The sequence below is a fragment of the Nyctibius grandis genome, chromosome 3 (assembly GCF_013368605.1).
Source record: "Nyctibius grandis isolate bNycGra1 chromosome 3, bNycGra1.pri, whole genome shotgun sequence".
Lineage (NCBI taxonomy): Eukaryota > Metazoa > Chordata > Aves > Nyctibiiformes > Nyctibiidae > Nyctibius > Nyctibius grandis.
In genome coordinates this window covers 36,570,858-36,595,013 of record NC_090660.1, presented here as the reverse complement: position 1 = coordinate 36,595,013, position 24,156 = coordinate 36,570,858, and the positions used below count along the sequence as shown (strand labels likewise).

The window sequence follows — 24,156 nt, the reverse complement described above, 5'->3', positions numbered from 1 at the left end:
AATATTTTGTTGGAAGTCAATCTCTTATTGATTATTGCACATATATCTGAACTGTGGATAATAAAAAAGAAAACTGAATTAACTGGGTGGGCTCTAAGAAGTGACCATATGCAAATGATACTACACCCCATCCGCTCAGAGCTCACGGAATGCACCAAGCAGGCGTTACACGCTCCCTTCCTCTGCTAATATTACCTCTAGGAGGAGAGTGGGTACATGGCAATGGGCTGGAGAAGCCAGAGGAAGGAGCTGGCTCTGCGTGTGTCGACTGCAGAGATCAGTGGTGTTGCGCATGGAGGTGGGCAGGCTCCCCATCCTGAGGGAGTCAAGTTCAGCTGAGGGAAACTTGCACAATGGAAATCACAGAATCACAGAATCACAGAATCACACAGTGATTGCTCAGGATCAGTGCATGCTCAGGAGAGATGCTCAACACTTGGAAAGTCCTCTTTCAGCAACTAAACTCACAGTTTCAGACCCCTGGCCCATCCCCAGAAAGTGGATCAGATTCAGACCAGAGGAGAGGGGTAAGCTCACAAGCAGCAATCAAGCGTGCTCTTCTTTCAGCCAAAGCAATAGTGGTAGTTGTTTCTCAGCATTGTTAAGAGAGCAGATATTCTGTCCATGAAAACAAGTAATACCTGCTAGCTAAATCTTTCCCAAGAGGTAGAAAAGGAAAATTTCCACTTGATTATTTGTTTAAACAGGAAAACACCAACTACAGACAGATGACATTCTTGTAAAGCTAAGAACGTTAGAAAGACAGATGCTCAATGAGAACAGCAGATTGGTGAATTCATCTGGACCCTTCAGGGTTATGTGTCCATTTTCACGTGCAATGGAGAAGGGATGATGTAGAAAACACTTTCCCTCCCACATTCACGTGCAAATTTGGTGTCAATGCAACAGCAGAATTAAATTAAGAAAAATTATTCATAGGGAGGCTTTCAATTAAACTAGGCTGCTGAAGCCAGCATGTTTTTCAGTAGCGCAGAGGAATCTATCCTGTTCAACAAAAGGCAAATACTTATCCTGAGGCAGGGAGAGAGGGTTTCAGCTAATGCTGAAGGATCAGATATATTCAGCTAACCTTAAGGTTATTGCTGGGTTACTTCAGTTCCATGATAACAGAATCAGATTAGAAGTATTTAAATAAAAGCTTATAGCAGTGAAAATAAATTCAAAACAATCACTGTGTTTATTTTCATCTTTAAAATGGATTACTGCTACAGGGTAATACCCCATCGAACAAACAAACAAAAGCCAAAAACCCCACAAATCTTTATAAAGTATATCATCAGTCACGGCAACTAACATGTATCTACTAGGGAAAGTTTTTGCTCAGTGTTTCAACTAAAGTTTGACATTTAAAGTATTTATAGCCCCTTAAAATACGGGCATGTTTAAAAAGACTATGAAAGCGCAGTTTATAGATAAAGAACCACTAGGGCATCAAAACAAAATCTAGTCAAAGGCTTTAGAACTAATGGATTAACCTTTCTCCTTTTTAAAATAAATGAAAAAAAAAAGAAAAAGAGTGCCAATCAAACTTGTCCTGCCGGTCTTAAATAGCTACTCTAACTTGCAGATACACAAACACTAACAAACACAGATTGATGAGAGGAAATGATAATCAAGGGACTCATCTACAGGTTCTGCTGAAAGCAGAGACAAAGTCCATAAGATGCTAGGCATCACACCTAACACACACCTAACCTAGTCACAGCTAGATAATTTTAAAATTAAGGCACCATTCTCACTGACTCTCACTCCAGAAGAACTCAAAGCACCAAAAAATGCTCTCCATCTTACTGGTCCCTAGAGATTAACAATGTGTACAAGGTTATCGAGCCACTGTTCTTTCCAGGCTCCTCCCAAACTCTTCCCTTCATGCAGTTTTGACAAATGCAGCTTGAAGAAACTCAGGCTTTCTTTGTTCTAGCTTGTAGCCCAGAAACACAAGTTTCTCACTCCCCTGCCTCTCAAAAAAAACCCCAAAGATGCAGCTAATAGAAAAATCAAAGGCTGTGCTGAAGGAAAATAAAAAAACAAAACAACAAAACCCAAAGCCAGAAAATAAGCATAAGCACAGAAACACATTCTGCTCTGTTTGGTATAAAGGAAATTTTAAAGTGTAAGATATGCTCTAAATCATTTTAATTCAGGAAGAAGTTCACCACTAATGTTTGAATAGAATAAAAGGAAAAAGGATTGGTCTTGCCATAATTAGTCTACCAGTGTTTTGGTCTGCACATATAATGCACATAAAGTTAATTCATGAGATAACAGCACATAAAATATTTCCCTTTTGGTAGATGATTCCCATTTGTGTAGGGCTCATTTAACCATTACTAAAGTCTTACTAAATATTTCAGGTTATTAGGCAAGGCCTTATGTGTACTTCTAAGCCTTTTGCGACCACCCACAGAATTATACAGAAATTCCCATGAAACGTGAACCTGGCCTTCAGTGAAAAAAGGGCTTGAAATTATGAAGCAACCCAGAGAAGAAAGGACTAGGGAACTGTAAAGCTATTGGCCATTATTCCCACAGTCTCTGAAAATCACCCTACGTGCCATTAATTACTGATGAGGAATTTTCTCTCTCCCTTTCTCTTTGTAATTAAGTCAAGTGCTTTTCAGTTTAGCTTCTTTAAATTTCATTTAAACTGTCACTGCCTTTCAGAGAAGCAGCTCCTGACTAGGACTACAGGCCACATTCACTGAAGTAAGATCACCATTAGCCATTCCACAGTATTATTCTAAATGAAATGCTACAGTTGATCTCACAAATTTTTCTTTCAAGGTTGTTCCCCTCCCCCCTTCAAACCTCTGACCTGTTTTACCTCTGCACAGCACTTGGAAAGCTGCTTCCTCTGAAACCCTCACAGGTGAACAAATAGAAATGAAAAATTGTTCCATCAAGGAGAGATCTTTACAAGTCACAGCGGATGTAAATTTATTTTCTTTTGCAATCACTTGTCATTGTCCTCAATTTATGAGTGAAATTCCACTTTCATAGGTTAGACAGCACAATTCATAGCCAAATCCCTAAGTCCTCATAAAACAAACAAATGCTTTGGTACACTCCTGCTTCTTCTTCCCTTCTTCTATCCTAGCTGCCAGAACAGATTCAACTAGTCTCTTATGTGAAAGCCAAAAGTGGCAATAATCTAAATTCATCATTTATTACTCTGTATAAAGATATGGCAATATACTTTCCTCCTCCACTAAAAACAAAACTGAAGAAACAATCTATTAAACCCCCCCACTTCCATTCCACTGCTACCTCTTAATAGACCACTGCAGTTGGTGCAATTTTGTGAAGACGAAAATACACGAAATGATATGGATAACAACTTACTTGCGAAGCCTCAAAATTTGGCCTTCTGCACAGAAAGGAAAGTAAGATGCATAATTACAAAGGTCAAAAGGAAAATTATCCTACTATTTCTGTCCTAAATAAAGAAAAATGTTTGGAAAAAAAGTTGAGGAAATGACAAATAATGTAAAGTAGGTGTGTTCTCTATGTCTTCATGATATGCTGTTCTTTATCTTTAGGTTACTGTTATTTTTTTATCCTCAAAATACAACCAGTAGCAACTTGTCACACCTAAATAATACCTAGGTAATGCCTCCACATTTTTTAAATTGATGCAGTTGGTTTATTTGGACATATCAAAGCAGAGCAAGACAGCAGAGTCTTGCTTAAGATACTTGCAAGGCTGTGCAAAGACTTCCGAGTCCCAACTCTCTGATCACTGAGCAGCACTGCTGTTTTTACATCTGGATGAGCAGAAGAGGTAAAGAAACACAATCATGATGTAGAGAGACTTTAGGAGCAATAAATACTGAAACATATACAGAACAAGAGAAAAGGTGTTTTCAGAGCTTGGAACTGCATATTGGTTGACACTTGAAGGTTACTGTTATTGCCCCTTTACTTCAAAGAGAGGGATCTGGAAATGGCATCCTGCCAAACTGCTGTCTTTTTTCTCCTCCCATCGCATCATATGTGTAAAAAAACTTTCCTGGCCTCAGAGGAGCATGTATACAAATACTGGGAACATACTGCAGAGCTGAACTCTCTAAGGTATGTATAGTCCAGTGCATAAGATGCTACTATGGACCTCCAGAGAAATGTATTCCCATCCTGGTTTGGTATTACGTTTCTTCAGGTAGTTCACCAAAGCTAAATATACAGTAGAAAAAAAAGAAAAATTAGGCTAAGTGGCGCTATGCTTTCATGTGCCATGCAGCTATAACCTCGTTTAAGTTTCAGTGCCTTCTTCATTCCTCTTGAAATTCAAACAGGCAAAATCTACCATTGCCTTTACAGCAAAGTTCATTGCTGTCAGCTGGACTCTGCATGTATACCAAGTATAAAACTTTTCCTTTCAGCAAGACCCACAAACAGCAAAGAGTACCCCTATTACAAAACCTGACATTTCTACAGAGATATTTTAATACAAATAAAAAGTGCTGGCATCAACCTGAGACAGTAGTAGGACCAGCACATGAGATACTCATCAAGCTGTAACTTTTTTTTTTTTAATTATTACTCATGCATTAGTGGGTCAATCTCTATCTATACATCAACGGAGTCTGTTGTTTATGGTATGGCTTTGAAACAAATTTCTTAACCTGTCTCATGTCTCTTCCTCCCCTGTGTTCCTTGCAGGAGCTTCCAAGATATTCTTACAAAGAGTAAGATCACAAATTTCACCTTTTTATTCTCTCTCCTTTCAAATCTGCTTGACTTCATGCTTCAGATAACCCTACCTGCACAAGGGAAATAAACGTGTCCTCCCTGCCCCAAACCTAAAGTAGCAGACCAGATTTTGTATGTTATTGTTGTCAAAAACTAATAAAGGTCTGATGCTATAAACAGATGCTACCTTACCAAGACTTTAAATTTCATGGATAAATCTTCTTTCCAAAATGTCCTATTTCCATTTTTGCCCATACCAACCAAACTGTGAAAAAAGCTAATATCTCTCCTGTAACTGATCATACACCATTCTATTTCAAAGCCCCCCAAATGCTAGGTTGCTCAGCTCATACTTATATCCACAGATATGTGACTGCGTGTTTATTCTGGAGACGTTTTCTTTGTCTAGATTAATGCCTCAGTTGTTTTAAACATCCAAAACTAGGAACCAGAGATAAACGCCTAGGAAAAAAACCCACATTTGTTTCCTTCTGTTACAGCAATAAAAATAAATTGATTTATTTTTTGGGCCTTTAATAATTTGTATCACAGCCTGAGTCCTGCATTAAATGATGATGTTGAGTCTCCCCACTTTGCTGTTTCATACCTATCATACCACTCACCATGTTTGTCACAGACAGTAACTCTTAAGAGATGTGGAATGTACCAATCCTAAATAAAATAAAATAAACCCCACCCACCACTGTAAGCAGCACTTTGATTTATAGCCAGAAGTATTTACATAATCAAAACTTTTCACATAGTGTAGTGAAAAATCACCAGACTTGAAGCATCATGACAAAACCTAGAATTTTGCCATAGTAAATGCTAGAGAAAAATCAAAGATTAGTTATGGTTTAGGATGTCTGAAAACATGGAAAATTACAATTAAAAAAAAAAGTCTCAGCTGTATTTTGGACAAATCACCCCTGTAGGCTTGGCTCTACATGAAGCAATTTGAACAACCAGTTAATGGGGCATAATAGCCAAAGTAAGGTCTGTGCCGTTGGTTAGAAACTCGACAGGAATCCAAAGTTAAGCAGAAAAAATGCTTAGCATCAGAGGCTCAGCTGTGTTCATTGTTTTCTGGTAAAACCAAAATAGTGTCATGATCTATTCCTGCATCTCAGCAATCCTCAAGCATCAGAAACATATATTTTCTAACAAACAGATACTTATGACTTCTCAGCACAGCTTTCCTTTATTTAGACAACAATTATCCAATTTTTCCTAGGACTGTGAAGGCTGTGAAAACCCTTGAGCCCAGTTTGCACCATGCAACGATGCTGTGTGCAGCTAGCCTGGAAATTTGCAGGAAACTTTGAAATTCCCTGTGCTACTCTTTGCTCAGACTAAGAGTCGTAACAGCCTTCCAGGCAGGACCCTAACAAAAGCACAGCTCATAGCCACGTAATTCCCTGTTTGGTCTTCTGCTGTTTTTTCCTTCTCAGTAAAGTTCTCCTGAAGGCCAAGTTTCTTCAGACTGAAAAAATCTGGAAGCCTCGGGTGAATCTGAACAGTTGGTCTTCCTCATGCCTTTTTAGCCTCACGGTCTAGAAAAGATAGCTTGTTAAATCCAGCTTCGGTCACTGATTCAGGATGCAGGCTCTGCTCTGATGGGTTCTTAAGATGGCTGTCAGCTCTTCTGTTTGTTAGATTTCAAACACAGGAATACTGACAAGAAAGACCTGGTTATCTCCAAATGAACACATGTAGTGTTTCATTACTGATCCTAGTAATTCTTTCATGATTTTCAATTTTATAAACCAAAGCAAAGCTATGAAAAAGAAGAAGAAAGCCAAGAGTCTAGTAAAGTGAGGTAAATACCTAATCCTAGCTATTCACAACTTTATAAACCTTGGTCTTTGATTGTAACTAATTCCACAAAGCTTTGACAGAGCCATTCACCCAAACACAGGTAAGAGGTGCCAGTGTAAATCTCACAGAAGCTTCCTTGAGTATGTTTGCTAAGTCTGGCTGACATGGCTCTGATGGGACACCCAGGGAGAGAGACGGGGATGTGCAAGTTCCATGCCACTCTTCATATTTTTCCCCGACTCTATCCATTGTGTGGTTGGAAAAAGCTAGGTTTACTTTAAAAAGAAGAAAAAAAAAACCCATGGAAGAATTTGTTTAAATGTGTACCGCTTAAGAAACAGCATGCTAGACCACAGATTGAGAGCACTTAATTTGGACCAGGGCAGAAAACCTTAGCAGGCGCCCTCAGTGAAGCATTTAAAACATCATATTAACAGGACTGAAGCTCCCCTCGGCTTTTTGGTCCTCTATGCCATCAGGGTAAGGAAAGAAGTTTCGAACAAAGCAAACCTGCTGGTGGTCAGGACTGGCATTTTAAAGTACACTGCAGTAGCTATATGTCCTTAAACCAACCTTCAGCCTTTCTTAGTTAGTAGTCGTTATCAACTTCTTTATTTATTTAGTTACATGCACATTAGCCTGGATTTCACTCTCCATGAAAACTATTTTAACACAAAGCAGATTTGGGTCTTTATTTGTTTTGAACCACAAGCAAAAAAGCAATACATTTAGTTTGGAAGAAGGTTGCCAAATGGATGAAAAAGGCCTTCAAGTTTTCGTTTTGGTTGCCCTTAGCATTTACGGTCAACTTTTCCCAGCTCAAAACCCAAAGTCTGCTCTCAATTAGCCTGGTGTAAATCAGAGCAACTCCATTGACTTCAGACAGCTTTTCTAGATATAGAGGATTGTGAGACAGAACAGAATTTGGCCAATATTGTCCTTTTTTGTTTTACCGGCACTGTGGATTTTTCTCTTTTTGGAAGACTTATCGGTTGACACAAAGCAGATGACTGTGGACAACCTGTTTGATGTGGTAAACAAAAGCAAAGTAACTGCCAAACCAGCTGACGGAGTTAGGAATAAAAGAAACATGAACACTGTGGGAAGGAGAATGCTGAGGAACAACTTGAACCTTCTAATGATTTTGGTAGTGAAGTCCAAAAATAACCAAAATAAAATTTAGTACAGTGTTTTTAATCTCTAACCATGTCCATCACAAGCAATTCCATTGAACTTCATGGTGCTAATCCACTAAAAAACCAGACACAGACATCTGCAACCACACACAAAGTTTAGATACCAGAAGGAGCAACACAGTAAGATTATCATTAAAATTGTTACATATTTCCTATTGTTAAAGAAAATGTAGTGAAGGAATAAAGAGACTGAAACCCATTTTGCAGATTATTTTTTAGAAAATACAGCACTGCAAAAACTTACTGAAAACTCTCCTTCCTCGAGAGGGACTAGGATTATGAAACACAAGAAGGTCATTAGCAGAAGACAGATCTTTTCTGGATGAACAAAAGTTACTTTCAGTTTAGAGAGGTAATAAGTAATTTTTATCTATGTGTACAGATTCCTCTCTACAACACTTATGTTTGAATCAGAAGGGACACAACAAGCATTTCTTTTGACAAAAACAGCTGATGCCTGCATCATGTTTTAGCATGTGATTTTAAAATTTCATTACAAATTGCAGCAAGGACTAAACTTATGATGCTCTATTAAAATCCTTTAAATGAATAAAGATATTACACCAGAGACGATGCGCTCAAATTTGAAAACTTGATTCCAGTAGGAACAATGCAGAGAGAAAAACCTCTCTCCGCTTAAGGTTAATTCAAACTTTATAAACATGTAAAAACTTTGTACGAGTCATTCAACTTCACTATTTTTCTGTTTAAATGTCGATGAACAGAAGCCATGAAGCATTTACTTCACTTTTTTGTCCCAGTTTAGCTACCAGATGTAGAGATACTGTTGCATTCATCTGGACTATCTCACTGAAAGCTGAGAGACTCACTAGGATATGATAAAGCAGGAAGGCTGGTTTTACGCTGCCTACCACAACTACAGATTTGGGTAGATGATGAGACTAAAAATGTGAAGGACAGAATCAGCTTTTCCGAAATGCTTGTTTACCAGAAACCCAGCAGGATTTATAGAAGAGCCAACAGTCAACTAGCTTCTTGTTATGGCAACTTTGAAAATTTCACTGGGCACAGAACTTGCATCTTCGGGTACCAAAACATATTCTGTGGTCTGTAGTGTCCAACAGGAAAAAAAAAAACAACCCTGATTTGCTAGCTACACATAATACTCCCTGTCTTTACTTGATAAAAGGGTCGGAGAAGGGGACGAGGGGGGGGGAAAGGATTTTTATTTAACTACTACCCAAAGTGAAGATCAGTGTTACATAAACTTTTAATTGAATGCCTCTTTCCTTAAGAGAGGCACATGAGCAAGTTAGTAACTCCAAATGGAGTTAAAGAGAATTTATTTTCCTGGAGAAGATTCTAAGGACAACTGCAACATTAAATTAAATTTGACTACTTAAACAAAGATTTCTTTCTTGCATTTAAACTGAAATTAGGCTTTAAATTATGTTGGCTTCAAGAAGAATGCAGAGCAGAACTGGATAATTTTTTTCAGAAAAGGAAGATGACTATTGAAATTATGCTATGTTGATGAAAAAATATTTCAAAGAACTTATTAAACTAATCTGCCATGTTTCTACTGCTCTTATACTAAAAATCATCTCAAACACAAATTCATTAGGAATTACTGAAGACTGCAAAATAAAGCTAGTAAGCAAACATTAATAGTGAGAAAACGTATTGGTAGCAGTTGTTACCCTGCATGGCTTGTATTTGTTTAACTACAGTAAGAGAATCAACAATTTTTGTAGAGTTGAAGCACCCCCTTATTTGTAATCCAAATGAATCAGTTTAACTGATCAATATCTGCTGCACATCTGTGGGTATAGATTCTCAATCACATTGGTAAGTCATGAAGCAGGGCCCAAGTTCATGCACGAGGCTTTCCATGCAGAGCGGCTGGAGCCCCCAGCTGTACTCACACTGAAGACACTTTAAACTCAGCCTCAAATGCACTGTCATCCTTGTCATCAGCCTGTAAGACCATGGCGTGCTCAGCCTCCTGCTCACTAAAGGCCCAGACAATAGAAGGTGACAGAAAACAAGCATGAATGTGTTGCCGAATGCAAGAAGAAAAAAGGGGAAAAAAAAAGCCATTATGTGGTATACAACACACAGCTACTGTTTAAATTATCTGGAGTCTTATATTTTCATATTGCCTGAAACCATTAAGCTTTAGTCAACTCAGTTTGCTTTGCAAGAAGGGCTGCTTTACACATAACACAGGGTTTTAAGGCTCTAAGTTCACATTTGGTGCTAACCAACAGAACCTCCCAAAGAACTTCCCAAACGTTATAATCAACACAAGATATGCTCTTCATGGAGCATGCTTTGGTTTTGCAAATTGCACCTTGAGCCACGGGATGACAGATGTGTCCAGCTTTAGCTATCTGCAGCGTATGTATCTTCACCTGAGCTGGTCTGCCAGATTCCCTTTATGGTCAACAGAGAGAAACCGCCAGTTTCGGAGTGTGATTCATCTTGGTCGACATTTCAGGCACGTAGAATACGTTAGATAACTGAAGGCCTAGCAGGGCTTGCTGCACTCCACTGACATCAAAGGGAGGCAAGCTGATCAGACATCTGACTTAGGCAAAATTAATTCCAGCCCGCTTGTGAGGTAGTCAGACACGCTGAGGATCTGCAGCTCCCTTTTCTCCTAAGCATGTGTAGCCCAAGCCAACCATTATGGGACTGGCAATGACACTGGCTTTGACTGACTCTAGTGTTACAGACTGCTGCTCAACTAGTCATTACTGTTTCTCTTTCACTAATTATAAAACATTAGATAAATTCTCCAGTGTAGCTTCAAAGGAAAATATTTATGCTGGAATGCTGATTGCGAAGGGTGAAAAAAAGAAGAACGAACTGTAACATATACAGGACAAATAAGACTGCATTAACGTGACTATGCTCTTGTTACAATCTTCTATTATGTCATTATATTGAATACAAAATCTGTCAATGGACAAGATTAATCTTGGTTAGTTCCCATATCAAATGCTCTACCTGACGTGGTTTGGGTCCATTTACCTAAGGTAGATGGTGCCGAAGAACTTATTTAGGTAGATAAATCAAGTCATCTATAAATCCATTTCTTTTTGTTGTTGGTGTTTTTTTTTTTTTGTTTTAACTTTAAATATGCTTTTTTTTTCTTTTTCAGTTCAATGGGAAGAGGTAAAAAAAAACCAAAAGTCTGGCAGATTAATAAACTGTAATGAACATAACTGAAAGTAACGGGAAAAGAAAGGAGTATTCCCCAGCTCATGCACTTACCTCTCACTGAGATCTTCAACGCGCTGTCCGTGGCCTAGCATGAAGTTAGGATTTGACTGGCCACATGGACTTGCAGGGGCTGATAAAGTGCTTTTGACATTCTGTACCGAGTGCCTGCGGCTCCGTCGGCGCTCTAACCCCCTCCGCTCACTAGCACCAAGACTGGCCCTTCTCCGGTCCTTGCGCCCACTGGGAGGAGGGTCAGCACTCTCATCTCCATCCTCGTGTCTCAGTGTCATCTGAGGAAGAAAGGAAGAAAGGCGAGGCTTCTGACAGAGTTCCTTTAGGTACCACAGGTCTTCACACCTAGGCTTTAAAAATTAACTGATCTCAACCTGATTAACTCCTATTAGCACCACCATTTCTATAGCTATCCCTGTAAGTTGCTGTCTATCCATTAGTGCAGTGTAGCAGCTCTAATAATGGAATTATATACTGATGTCTTGTATAGAACACTACAGGATCGTAATTTTCAAGGAAACTGAGCAGTGTTGGACACCAAGCTCTCTTTATTTCCTTCCAAAATACTTAGGTGAGCCCTTGGCTCTGGTGAAATCAACAGAAAAAAGTCTCATGCATTGACTGATTGAACATTTTCTCATGTTCAGACATGATACTTGTAATGATTGAGTGCAAGTTACCTTCTACTACTTTAGAAAGTATTTTAGAATAGTGCCATCATCTCTTCCCAACCAAGGAAGAGATCAGCAGATGTATATGTAATTGCATTCCCCTTAAAAATCTCAGTTTTTACAGATCTCCCTGCAAAGGAAACAAAGGAAAAGAAACCTAACAAACAAAACTATTTCTGTGAACCAGTAGCACAACAGATTAAAAGAAAAAAACACAGACCACACATTTCCTCTAAGCCTCTCAATTTTTAGGTTAACGTAATTACTTTCACACATGCTTTTCAGTGGAAAATTCAGTATTTTCTGCCAGTTCAGAAGCACTGTCAATACAGAGGAGCATATGTATAATATCAGAAAAGAATGATGCTGAGAATAGCATGGCCACAATGACATTTGACAGAAACTTCTGACACAGGTTGTGAGCTCATCAGTTGGAAATAGTAGAGGAGTAAAATACGGGTGCAACACCTAGTATCTTGAACTACAGCATGCTGATGACATGCCAGTGTGACATACCTCTAACAGAAACAAAGCAAGTGCTACCTTAGGGTATGTAAAAAGAGATATCACTGGCAGAAAAAACAAAGTTACTGGTGGATCTCATCTGAAATGCAGCATAACATTTCAGTAATTTTTATATGAGAAAGATCCATTCAAATAGGCAGAGGTACAGAAGGCGGCGATGTGGGTGATCAGAAGAATGCATATCTTCTTGCTTCTATTAGTCTTGTTATTCTGGTAATTCTTACCAGAAGTTACTTTAACAAAACAAAGACAGGGGGAAGTGTGATAACTCTGCTCAGAGTGTAAAATCTATTTCAGTGGGGAAGAAGAGATTTTTCAGACAAAGAACACCATTGGCAGAAAAAAGAAAGAATATGCTTAGAATCATAGGGTAGAATCACAGAATGGTTTCGGTTGGGAGGGACCTTAAAGATCATCTAGTTCCAACCCCCCTGCCATGGGCAGGGACACCTTTCCACTAGACCAGGTTGCTCAAAGCCCCATCCAGCCCGACCTTGAACAATTCCAGGGAGGGGGCATCCACAACTTCTCTCGGCAACCTCTTCCAGTGTCTCACCACCTTCACGGTAAAGAATTTCTTCCTAATATCTAATCTAAATCTACCCTCTTTCAGTTTAAAACCATTACCCCTCGTCCTATCACTACATGCCCTTGTAAAAGGTCCCTCTCTCACTTTCCTGTAGGCCCCCTTCAGGTACTGGAAGGCTGCTAGAAGGTCTTTCCGAAGCCTTCTCTTCTCCAGGCTGAATAGCCCCAACTCTCTCAGCCTTCACAGGAGAGGTGCTCCAGCCCACTGATCATCTTTGTGGTCCTCCTCTGGACTCGCTCCAACAGCTCCATGTCCCTCTCATGTTGGGGGCCCCAGAGCTGGATGCAGTACTCCAGGTGGGGTTTCACAAGAGCAGAGTAGATGGGCAGAATCACCTCCCTCGACCTGCTGGCCACACAGCATGTCTAAATTGTCTGGTCATCAGGAGAAAGCTGGCACCCAACTAAGCCAACTGCTAATTTTGCAATCAAGTCTTTCAGTAGGCACAGCATGCATAAAACACCCTGCATTTAATATTAATGATCATCTTTAAAAAGGATTTTATGAGCTGATGCCTCTGACAATAGAGAAAGAAAGACGAACATGGACGCCTGTCATTCTCACATCCCTGTTTTGGCCTGACTCTCCCTGCAAACTGCTGTATGTGAAACTCTGCTACAGTTAGTGAAGTGACATGGGTGTAGAGCTGATGAAGAAAATGGAGAAACAAATCTGCCAAATCCTTTGCTGGACTTAGATGGAGATAAAGTAATTTCATTTCATCACACCAGAACATGAACTCACATTTATAATATATAACATCAGCCTAAACCTCCCTGCTCCAACAGTTCCCGAAGTTTGAAAAGAGGCTAATTATTAAGAAACTGGCTATCCTACACTAACATATAAATACTCCAGAACTGGTGAAAGTGGAGTAACTCATTACTCCATTTCTGCAAACTGTATAGGATCTGGTCCAGTGTAAACTCGTAAACAAGGACTTGCTGGGTATTCAGCTGCAGAACAAGTGGTATTTGTGAAGCTGAGCTCAGCTGAACTGTTTTCATGAGCTGAATACTTTTGCATATGGAAAGAACTTCTACTTACTTCAGGATGTGTAACTAGCAGTCTGAGAAAGTTTTAATTGCAGGCAGAATTGCCTCTATGGAGGCTACTAAATGTGCTGGTTTGCCTTGGAGTATGCCCCAGCTTTAGTGTGAAATGCATTTACATTAAATGCAGCTATGTACCTTAGCAGGTCACATATATGAATGTGTATAATACTTCTAGCAACCAGATGTTTTTCTTTTAAAATAAAATAGATAACCAAATTTCACCTAGGCTACACTCCCCCCTCCTCCCAACTTTGAAGCTTGCACAAGCTGTAAGATGCATAAAACAGGGCATGTTATGTTACCTCATAAATGTTAAATTGCTCAACTAAGTCCAAGTCTGTTCCTTTCTTGTTCAAGTGTCTCTGTGAAATAGCTTCAATGCCTAGCTCTTCCAGACAGTCCACCACGTCGTAGAAAGAGTCTTGATCTGGCAACCCCAACAGCGTCTAAGAATCAAAGGAAAAACATTTAAATCTGTTTGTTTTGAAAAGAATTAAACAAAGGTTTTTAAAAGCGGGTAGCAAGTGGTGCTATGTATGATTTCAATAAAGTAAAACCCGTGATGTGGGATTAGAGACACTTCTAGAAAATAAAAAACAAGTGGCATAGCTTTTAATAAACAACTGTGTGCACTGTGTAGAAAAATGAATAATTGGCAAAACAAACCAATGTTGTTATTTCATACAAAAAAGTATGGAAAATGTGGGTCTTTAAAATACACAGTTGGGTTCTTCCTGGCTTCATTCACGTACAGATTTAAACAACAGAGAATGTTAAAGCATCAAACACAGGGATAAAAGCAAAGAGAGAGAAAAAAATAGTTTAGCTAAAACCAGTGAAGCTGATTTCCTACTGATTCCTGTAAGTTTGGCCTTAAGAAGAAAAAGCCCAATGCACAGCTGTGTGATGTCAGGACAGCAGGAAATATCCTGCACCATGTGCCTACTGTCCTCCACACCTGCAGCAGAGGTCATCCTCCCAATGCACAAATTGTTTTATATCACAGAGGTATTGACTCCTCTCCTCTCTTCCTCCCTTTCAACTTGAAAAGTCTTATTAAAGGCACACTGACTCCTTAACTCCTATAAAATATTAAAAGAGTTACTAATCCTGAACTATGGGGTAAGTCGTTACCAGTGACACTGGAGAGGAGCTTTTGCACACTAGAAAATAAAGAATGCCAGTAATAGCAGCTATTGAAAATGAACTGTTGAGTTCAGAGCTTTCTATGGCACCTGCTCTATGCTCAAGAGAGCGCACTTTTCTTACCATAGTCATTTCCCATTTTTCTGGTGAATTCAGAAAACTGAGAAAAGGAAGGTGGTCTGCAGTATACCTTGTATACCATAGTATGCCACTGCAGCATATGTAGCAAGAGGGATTAAATTAAGCCACTCACAGCTTTACTGCAGTGTTGTGTGGGAAGAGAACATGGGCGTTGGACAACTTTGTTCAGAGCACAAGTGAACTTCATCCATCAGAGCCCTGCAGACATTTACAAAGACAACAGAAAACACTACTATTCTGGTTTGCCATTGATTTCTGCTCAGCTTGTGCTGATTTTTTACTGCTCTTTACGCACGATGCAGAAAAATGAGTCTAATTCTGCCCATGTTGAGCAGAAACTACTGAACATACTGTGCAACCTTCTTGCAGAGCAACATATATCTCATCGCAAGAATCAGTCTACATAGCGCCGCTTCTGCAAAATACAGGAGAGTGCACACTGGAAGCAACACAGTTATTCTGGATTAGCTCCCCAGAGAGATGCTTATTCTCAAGTAGTTACCCCTCTCCTATTTAATTAGCTAAGTAACTTATCTATACTTGCAGTAGAGGGGAGAAACCATGAAAGAGAGAGACAGTACACATGAAAACCTGGCCCTCTCCAGAAAGAGTTTAATCTTCTTGTGCCCGGGATGGGATAAACTGTGCTCTGAGAATACTGGTTTTCTGGAGTCCGACTTTTCCAAAGTGGCTCTGAGCAGCACAGTGCAGAAGAGAGCAGACACTCTAGACTGCCTCCCTATACTAAGAACTTAACATTCAGAAAAATTGATCTGAATTATGTGAAAAATAACAGACAGATTACATACTCTGCCCTGTTAAAGCAGCTCTCTCCTGTGAAATGAGGCACTGGAAAATGTGCATCACCAAGCTACTTTTGAATATAATTTTACTTTTTTTTAAACTAAACATGACACAGCAACATCTTCTTCAGTCTGATGTCTGGTGAGGTCCACCACAACAGGAATTCTTAGCACAAACACTAATGAAGTGTTAGGGTTATACATTCAGGGTTATATGCTCAGGCTCTAATTCAGAATTTGTCTCTGTTCAGGGCAGTATTTAAGCCCGTTTAAAACCCACCAAAGACCATGGAACTATATTTTCCCAAACAGTGTTGAAAATAGATACCATGTGCATTTTGTTCTTTCCTAAACTGACACCTAGCACTGAGTAGAAATCTGAGGATTCAGCAGATGAAATTATCACACTGTAAATTCAATGCAGCTTTAACACAGATGTGGAAATACTATAACAGAAAACAATGTCTATCAGGCTTTCTCTTACTTATGAAAGAAGTAGACAGCGGCTACGATGACCTGAGTGTTTTCAGGCACAGTAAGATGTGATGTCTTACGTGCAAAAGGGTGGACAAACAGCCAGATCTTCTGCACAGATCTTCTGAGCATTTACTTCTTAAAATATCAGGAAATGGTCTTAATGTTGACATGCAGATCACCCACCTTCAAATATAGCCTTTTTAAAATCTGAGGTCAGGCAGGCTGTAGACAAGGGAAACAGCAGCATAAGGTAGTATTTACTGGCAACCCTGCTTTTGTCAGCAGCCTTTTATTGGTTAATATAATTTTAAATCATGCAGCAGTGGAAATCCAATTTTCACTGCACACTAGCAGCCAGAATTGGGCAACTGAACTCCCAAGTATAGAAATGAAATATTTTTCCTTTGCATGGTGTGTCATTAAACTTACAGATCCATTTTTGGAGCCTAATGCATATCAAATTCAATTTCTAACATTACAAAATGGGATGTAAAAGGGAACCATTGGTGTCACAACAAGGTCAGTTCAATCTAGCTCAGGAGAAAGATTTTTGCAGTAACTAACACAAAGGACACAGAAGTGCTTGCATAAATGCCTGATTAATTCTGGCTTGTGATATTAGAAAACAAGAGTGGGCCTGCATACTCCTGGTGGTTTTATAAAGGAAACAAAAGCTGCAACCAGCAGAGCAGAGGTCATAAATTGGGCAGGTGCTTCCAAGGTCCTTGCTCCTTTCTGAGTACCTGGTTAAGTTCAAAATGATACTCCCATATCAAAATACACATACAAGTCCCAAATATTTCCTCCTGCTCTGAAGACTGAACCGTACAAAATGAAAACCTGTCTAGAGAATTAAAATTTAGCCATTTGGAGAAGTGTGTTTAAACCATACTCTGTCGTTTGCCTGCTGAATTTTGTTACATTACTGCTAGCCTAGACCAAAACTGGGATTTCAAATCTGAAACTCTTCAGAACTCAGGTGTATAAAGGAAGCATGAATATGAATGTCAAGACTCGTTCCTATGCCTCTATCCAGTTTTGGTTTGAGGAAATATCCCTGAATTAACGTGTTTTTTTTGTTTGTTTGTTGTGTGATTTTCCAAGTTGCTTTCCTAAGCCCTTGCAGGAAAGCCTGCACAGCTTTGAGTTCTTCCCTCTCAAGCGGCTGCTTTTGGAATGGTGAACTAAATTAAAACCAAAACCTTAGCCCAAGGGTTTTGAGCTTGATTTATCTTCTTAACAACATTTTTACCAAAGCCTAAACAACACGTTTTACCTACCACTAACTGTAACAGTCCCAATGGAAAGAAAGTCAAGAAAACTAATGAAGTTGTATCGAGGGGTTAAAAAAAGAGTTTTATGGAGTGTAACAGCCAGTGTTTTCCTAGATGATAAAAGCTATTAGACGACATACTCAACTGGTAATAGCACAATATTCTTATCACTACATATCCTCAGTTACGTTTCTGAACAAAACCTGACATAAATTATTGTTAGGCTACGCCTGGCTTCAGACTGAAAGACTCCCTTTATTTGAAGTTTTAAAAATGTGTAGCCCTGGACGATACTAGTTAGTAAAACTAGTAAGCATAGTGCCTTTGGTCATTTACAAAACAATCACAGTATAAAGCAGTGGTACAGAGAGGATACAGCCAACAGAAAGTCAATTTGGTGTGCAATGCTTTACATACAAGTCCAAGTAATATAAGAGTACTGCCCTGATTACTAAACATCCATCAGACTGGGCTTCACTACAGGACCCATTCACTAGATAAAGAGACATTAGCTAAATCTTACATGCTACAGTGAAAAGCACTACACAGTAAATAAATACACTAAGGGCATTAGCCAAGTTTTCAATTGCTTTGGGATACCAAGAAGCATCTCTCATGTATGTGTTTTCCCAGGAACCGCAACTTCTAAAACATCTGGTGCGACCAATGGCAGACAGAGGATGCACGATGATCATTGTCCCAGTGTGGCAGCTGCGATGTTCGTAAGGCAGGTCACCGAAAAACGATGTGCCAGATGCTGTTTTAACACCACATTGGCCTGAAATGGCACTTTCTCAAGTACAGCTGATGGCTGCTGGTGGATGCTACTCTAAGCTCCGACTAGTAACCACTGGCCTGGAAGCTGGTGCTTAAATTCTAGTTTTATACTGGTCTTACACTGCTAAAAAACATTCAGTGCTTAATCTGACTATACCAAAAAGCATTAATTTTTATATACCTCATAATTATTTTATCTACCTTTTTTTTTAAATGTATTGTACAATCCATATGAGAGAACAAGCAATATTAAATACAGGTAAAAAGAAAATCAACAGTAATCTTACAACTACAAAGCTTCCAGAGTAATCTCAATAATGAAGAGGTTTTATAGCAAGTAAATATAAAGTGAATTGAATGCAACATAGAATTTTCTTTCTGCATTTGATGAATGGGTTTTTTTTTATATAAAGGAAACACAAAGGCTTTCATCTATCTGGACCTCAATAACAAAAATGAAGGAAGTAGAGATTAGAACAAGATCTAACAGATCTTAGGAACTAACCAAAAGAAGACAACAAAGGTTATACTGGAACTATACATAACTGGAAGTATCTGCATTGGGATCAATCTGGATTAAGAGATTCATTAATACCTAAATCCCCCCAAATTAAGAGAGGGTTAATGAAATGTTAGCATAAGTAAATTGGTTAAGCATCAACAAAAGAGAGGGAGAGGATAAAAGGACTGGAGAAATCCTCATGTCTGGGCAGATGTGTTTTCTGCTCTTGAGCAGGAAGGAAAACAGTCTGTCAATGTGTAAATGGAGAAAGAAAAAGGAGTATAAGTATGCTTCCTTTAGACAAATCCCTCCTGAGGACTTTGCCTGCACTGAAAACTTTGACATTTCCTCACCTAGAGAAGTTGAAACCATCTGAGCCTTCTTTGTATTCTCTGTGAGGGAAAAAAATTATAACTGTGACATGCTGCTTGCTGTTTTCTCTATAATCATGAAAAAAATCCCATGAAAAACATCATAAAGCTGTCCATAAGCCAGATCATAATTATAAGTGTGGCATTATGGGATTCCTCTCTTCCTTGATCTTCATAATGGCCTTGCTCCTTTAACTGCAAGAAGATTTTTCTTTTTGTGTGCTTTTAAAGAACTACCTCCTCCTAAAAATAGATTTAAATGTAGTGAAAAACTCAGACTAAAGGAATCAACCATAGGATAATAAGAGTCAACACAGAACAAAATTTTTGAAGAAGTCCAACATCAGGTAGATTACAACTGCGCAAATGATGAAGAGAATTATCTCAAAAAGAGGAACTGGTACATTAAACAATGAGGTGTAAAATGGAGACGTTAAAAACTAGTTGCCTCGGCTTTAATAGCAGCTACAGACAGAAGCATATAAAGCTGGTGATGCCTTTCAGAAAGAGTACATCAGTGAGATAAGGTGGTCTTTTGAAGTCAAGAGGATCCTTACTATCATGTAAGCAGGAGCAAGGGCAGCTTTAAGTAAAAGTACAGTAACATCAGTGATGTCACCAGGAGAGGTTAGTCCCTCTTAGGCATCTTTGCTGGACAATATCTGCCATTAAGAAATTATTTTATCAAAAATAAATCAAAGCAACCCACGGCCCCACCCATGTAGCCAAGAGCACTAAGCTGGCAGCTTGATTTATGACCTCCATCAACAAACTCAGGATCTTTAAATGAATATAATGAATAATAATAATATTCCATAATACTCTGGCCTGTTAAGTATAATCATAAAACATATGGTTATTTTGATTTGCTAGTAGAATGTTGATCTTCTGTGCTCTTTAAAAAAATCTATTTTTAATTTTAGTCACCCTAAGAATTGTTTAGGACTAGACACTAATTTTTTATGGAATTTACACTAATAAATTTTCTAACTTTTACGGGCATTTCACTTCCTCCCTCCTCACAGCATCAAGTGAGTACTTTGGAAAATGTCCTGATTTTACTGCAAAACTACTACTTGTAATAGAGGACACCAAAAATATAAGGAAAGAAGAAAAAATGTAACCTCATTTTTCTAAGGCAGAAACACTCCTACTAACACTCAGACCTGTTAAAACCATCATATTTGGTTTTGCAGCAAAAAAAAAATTTAAATGATCTGAATTAGAAAACTGTGCACAATGCAAGCCCTTTGTGAGCATGTGATCTTTTCACCAGCACGTGCTTTCTTTCTCCCCTTGGATAACGTGTTGAGTTACTTCGTTGAGTTTTGTTTTGCACTGCGTTGTCAGCGTTAGGAGAGGAGCCATGTCGTTACACGTCTCTGCACAGCACCTAGCAAAATAGCAATTCTGCTCAAAGCTGCTGCCTCTGGTGACTGCTACACAAGTTACAAGAGTGTGCTGATTGATTACAGCTTGTCTTGCAACTTCCTGGGACAGGTCTCCTTTGTCATAGTCCTCAACAGAGATCATTATACACTGAAAATACCAGCATTATATCCACCAGTTATGCCACAAAAGGTAAACAAACCTTGTTACCAAGGGCATTGTGTAAACGCAGTAGTTCGGTATCAACCCCATCCTTCTCCTCCAGGATCTCCATGATGTTGGACCACAGCTTGGCTCCTAGAGGAAAAGCAGAAACCACTGGTGATGTGTGATCTAAATGGAAAGCTATAACATCAACATTTATCCAAGAGGTAGCACAAAGTGGAACGATGTGGCCAGGTGGACGATCAATCTGACAGACAGTTAGCTCCAGCTTCCCCTACAGTCTGCCCTGCTTCATGGAGAGTGAAGTTAATACAGTCAGTGAAAGCTATGGCGCATCCCAATACAAGGACCTAAAATATGTCAGGTGGACTTTCTTCAGAGGTACCCATTTCTTTCCCTCAATGATGAAGGAAGTTTGTTAGCCCAGTTTAATTGACAGTGAACTTCTAAAAATCAAGTGGGAGGAATCTTACACCACCTATCATAGGTTCACATGGGCTTAGATAAATCTTCAAGAAAAACCTATATGCTATGCTTTCTGTGTGCTTGTTGCTCACATTCGTAGTGCTATTACTGAGTTACGCTGCATTAAGTCCTGTTAACAAAACAGTGCGGCAGACAAACACAGTTTTCTCAAATTACAGGCTGTGTGTCTTGGATAAAAGAAATGATCAATGAGGGGAAAAGATTTTGGCTGTGGTTCTTACTCAAATCAGTTTAATAAAAATCCCCTCTACAGAACTTTCAGATACATTTCTCTCATTTTTCCACTAAGTAAGGTCAACATTTGTGCTTCTAGTTATGACGTATTTGCTTGATTTGCATGTTGATTTGCATTTGCATGGTTATCTGATGCCTAAACCAAAATGGCTTAGTGAGTTATTGTGCCAAAAACATTAGAGAGTCAGACTCAAGATAATCTCTTGTGTGGAATGTACCTTGTAAAACCACCCTATTTAATTTGGCTAAAAGGCAGATAATTGCATTTACTAAAGAAAAAATCCACATAACTATTTTATCTAGGAAACTGAAGTAAATAATGAAAGACTGTAATTCAGTGTTTTGTTTGGAGTAAAGTTAAAGGTGAGGAGGACAAAGCAGAAAGCTAACCCTAACTTAGAGATACTCAATTCAACTACACAAGCATAACGGCGAGAGTCTTTGAATCTCAGAGCGTAACACGCAGAGCATTCCAACCGCCCGCATCCCCTAAACACTACAGGCATGACGACAGTTTGAGTATAATCAGGCAGTAAAATGCAAATGTCTCATCACAACCACCTGTTGCTGACTGGTCAGTGACCCCGATGTTAAAACTCTGCGTTGCTCTCACAGTGATAACAGTCACTGTTTATTCATGCTGATATTATATATATATCCTGCTACACAGACATAAAATCTCTGCTAACCAAGGATCTCCATTTTCAAGGCGATGGCAGAGCACTGTGTGGAAAAACCTGTCTATTAATGATCACACAGACAGCAGTATTACTTGTTTTCTTTTCCCTTCTTTTTCAGACATTCTCTGATCTTTATTACTGAATAATAAATCAGAACTTCCTTATCTCGAGCAAAGTCAAAGAAGGGGGAGGGTTTCACTCTCAGCTCTCCAAATGTATTTATGTGCATTACTAATTAAATACTAGTTCAAATACACAACTGTAATGAAAATACACTAGACATCTCTTTACTAGATTCTCTATATTACCGGACATTTTGTGCAGTACATGTTCAAAAGACATGTGGAACAAATCCACCCAGCTCACAAATGATATATGAACAGCAGGAATGATATCCTCACTACAAAAATGTCTTCCTGTGGTTTCCAGTGAAAAATAAAAATGTAAGAAAATAAGAAAGAGAAACAAAATGGGGAAACCATGCAAGTCTGACTTATAACAATGCCATTTGGAAAAAAGCAAGTTGATAAAAACATGAAAAAATAATTATTTAATCCCTACTGCATTATTCAGTGAGAGTCCTTCTAGGGAAACATGCCTTTATTTTGCAGGCACGTTTTATTCTTATTGGAACAATCCTGCTTTGTTTTTTAAAGACAGCATCCTGGTGTTTGATTTTTTTTTTGCCTGAATGTCTTGATACTTCTCCGTTACCATAAAGACATTTTCAGGATTGCCTGGCTGTTTTCCTGCAAGGATGATATACAATTTTCTTCTACCCATGCTGCTTCTCTGTTTCAGAATACCATTTTTACAAATTGTTAATCAGGTGCACTTACTAGTAAGGCAGCCTTGTAATAGCTCACCCCTCTTTCAAAGGCTTTAATTAAGATGCTGCAATTAAACTTAGGCAATTTCCAAAATCTATCTTTAAATTTGAAATTCCTCATCTATTCTCTAACTAATATCAAGAGGAGGCAGTACCGTCTATGACTTCAATAGAGGTACTCCAGTCTGTACCAGATGAAACCTTTATTTTCAAATGCTAATTTCCTCATTACGATCTCAAGCTGAACAGCCAAGGAGTGAAGATGGAAATAGCCATAAGACCATCTACCCACGTGGGGACAAGGCAGTTCTGGTGTGGAAGTTGCACCATGAACTTACTGCATTACTGTACTTGGGTTAATATTTCTTGCTAATATATAATGAGAGCCTATAGTTTCCAATCTATGATACGGACAGCATGGGATATGGGCAGAGCTAGAGCAGGTGTCTGCTCTCAGCCACTCTCATGCCCTGAGCTTGGATTTCCAAATATGTTGTTCCTGCAGAGTCATCACTTAACGATGAGACCACAGGCTGGAATCTACATGAAAAAAATCAATTTTGAAGGCATATTTTAAAATGATAGGATGATAGTGAAAGAACTCCTTCTCCCTTAAAGCTGCATAGAAAAACTTTCTGAAAGATACCTTGGAAAATCACAGACTAAAAAACTTGATGACTTTTCTAAACTCATTTGCTGCTGTAGTAAAACAATGATGCTCATACAAGAGATATGAAAAACATGAGGTATCTTTTCCTTTTTCCTTTAAAAGGCTATTTGTATCATGGAGAATATTAAAAGCTCTCCATTAAGAGGAACCTTTGAGGAAACTATTATGCAGAGCTAAAATCTACAGCTTCCATTTTCTGTGTAATGGTCAAAATATAAAAAATCCTGAAAAACCTAAATTCAAATCTAGGCTTGGAAATGCATACGTATTCCTAGTAAAAAACGTAATCCCTTTAATATTTGCATATTACGGAGATTATTTTTAAGATTAGTAAGTGTAATCATTCACGCTTGCCAATTCTCAAAAAGGTCTACTTTCCAGCCTGTCTCCTCCACCCAATCGTGATGTAGAAGAATGATGATGTAAAAGAATGATGATGTAGCATCC

The 24,156-nt window shown here is 38.8% G+C and overlaps 1 protein-coding gene across 2 annotated transcripts in view; it reads right to left on the bottom strand.

The window, feature by feature from the left end:
- The window catches only part of FHOD3 (formin homology 2 domain containing 3), a 433,451-nt gene that overhangs the window by 111,752 nt on the left and 297,543 nt on the right, over positions 1-24,156 (bottom strand). Inside the window, exons 8-11 of one of the 2 annotated variants that reach the window (XM_068396058.1) lie at positions 20,848-20,942; positions 14,068-14,211; positions 10,965-11,203; positions 9,611-9,697 (exon numbers count right to left, since the gene is read on the bottom strand). In XM_068396058.1, the coding sequence (XP_068252159.1) occupies positions 9,611-9,697; positions 10,965-11,203; positions 14,068-14,211; positions 20,848-20,942 (565 nt within the window). The remainder of the gene's footprint in view (positions 1-9,610; positions 9,698-10,964; positions 11,204-14,067; positions 14,212-20,847; positions 20,943-24,156) is intronic. The other variant, XM_068396059.1, reaches the window with a different exon arrangement.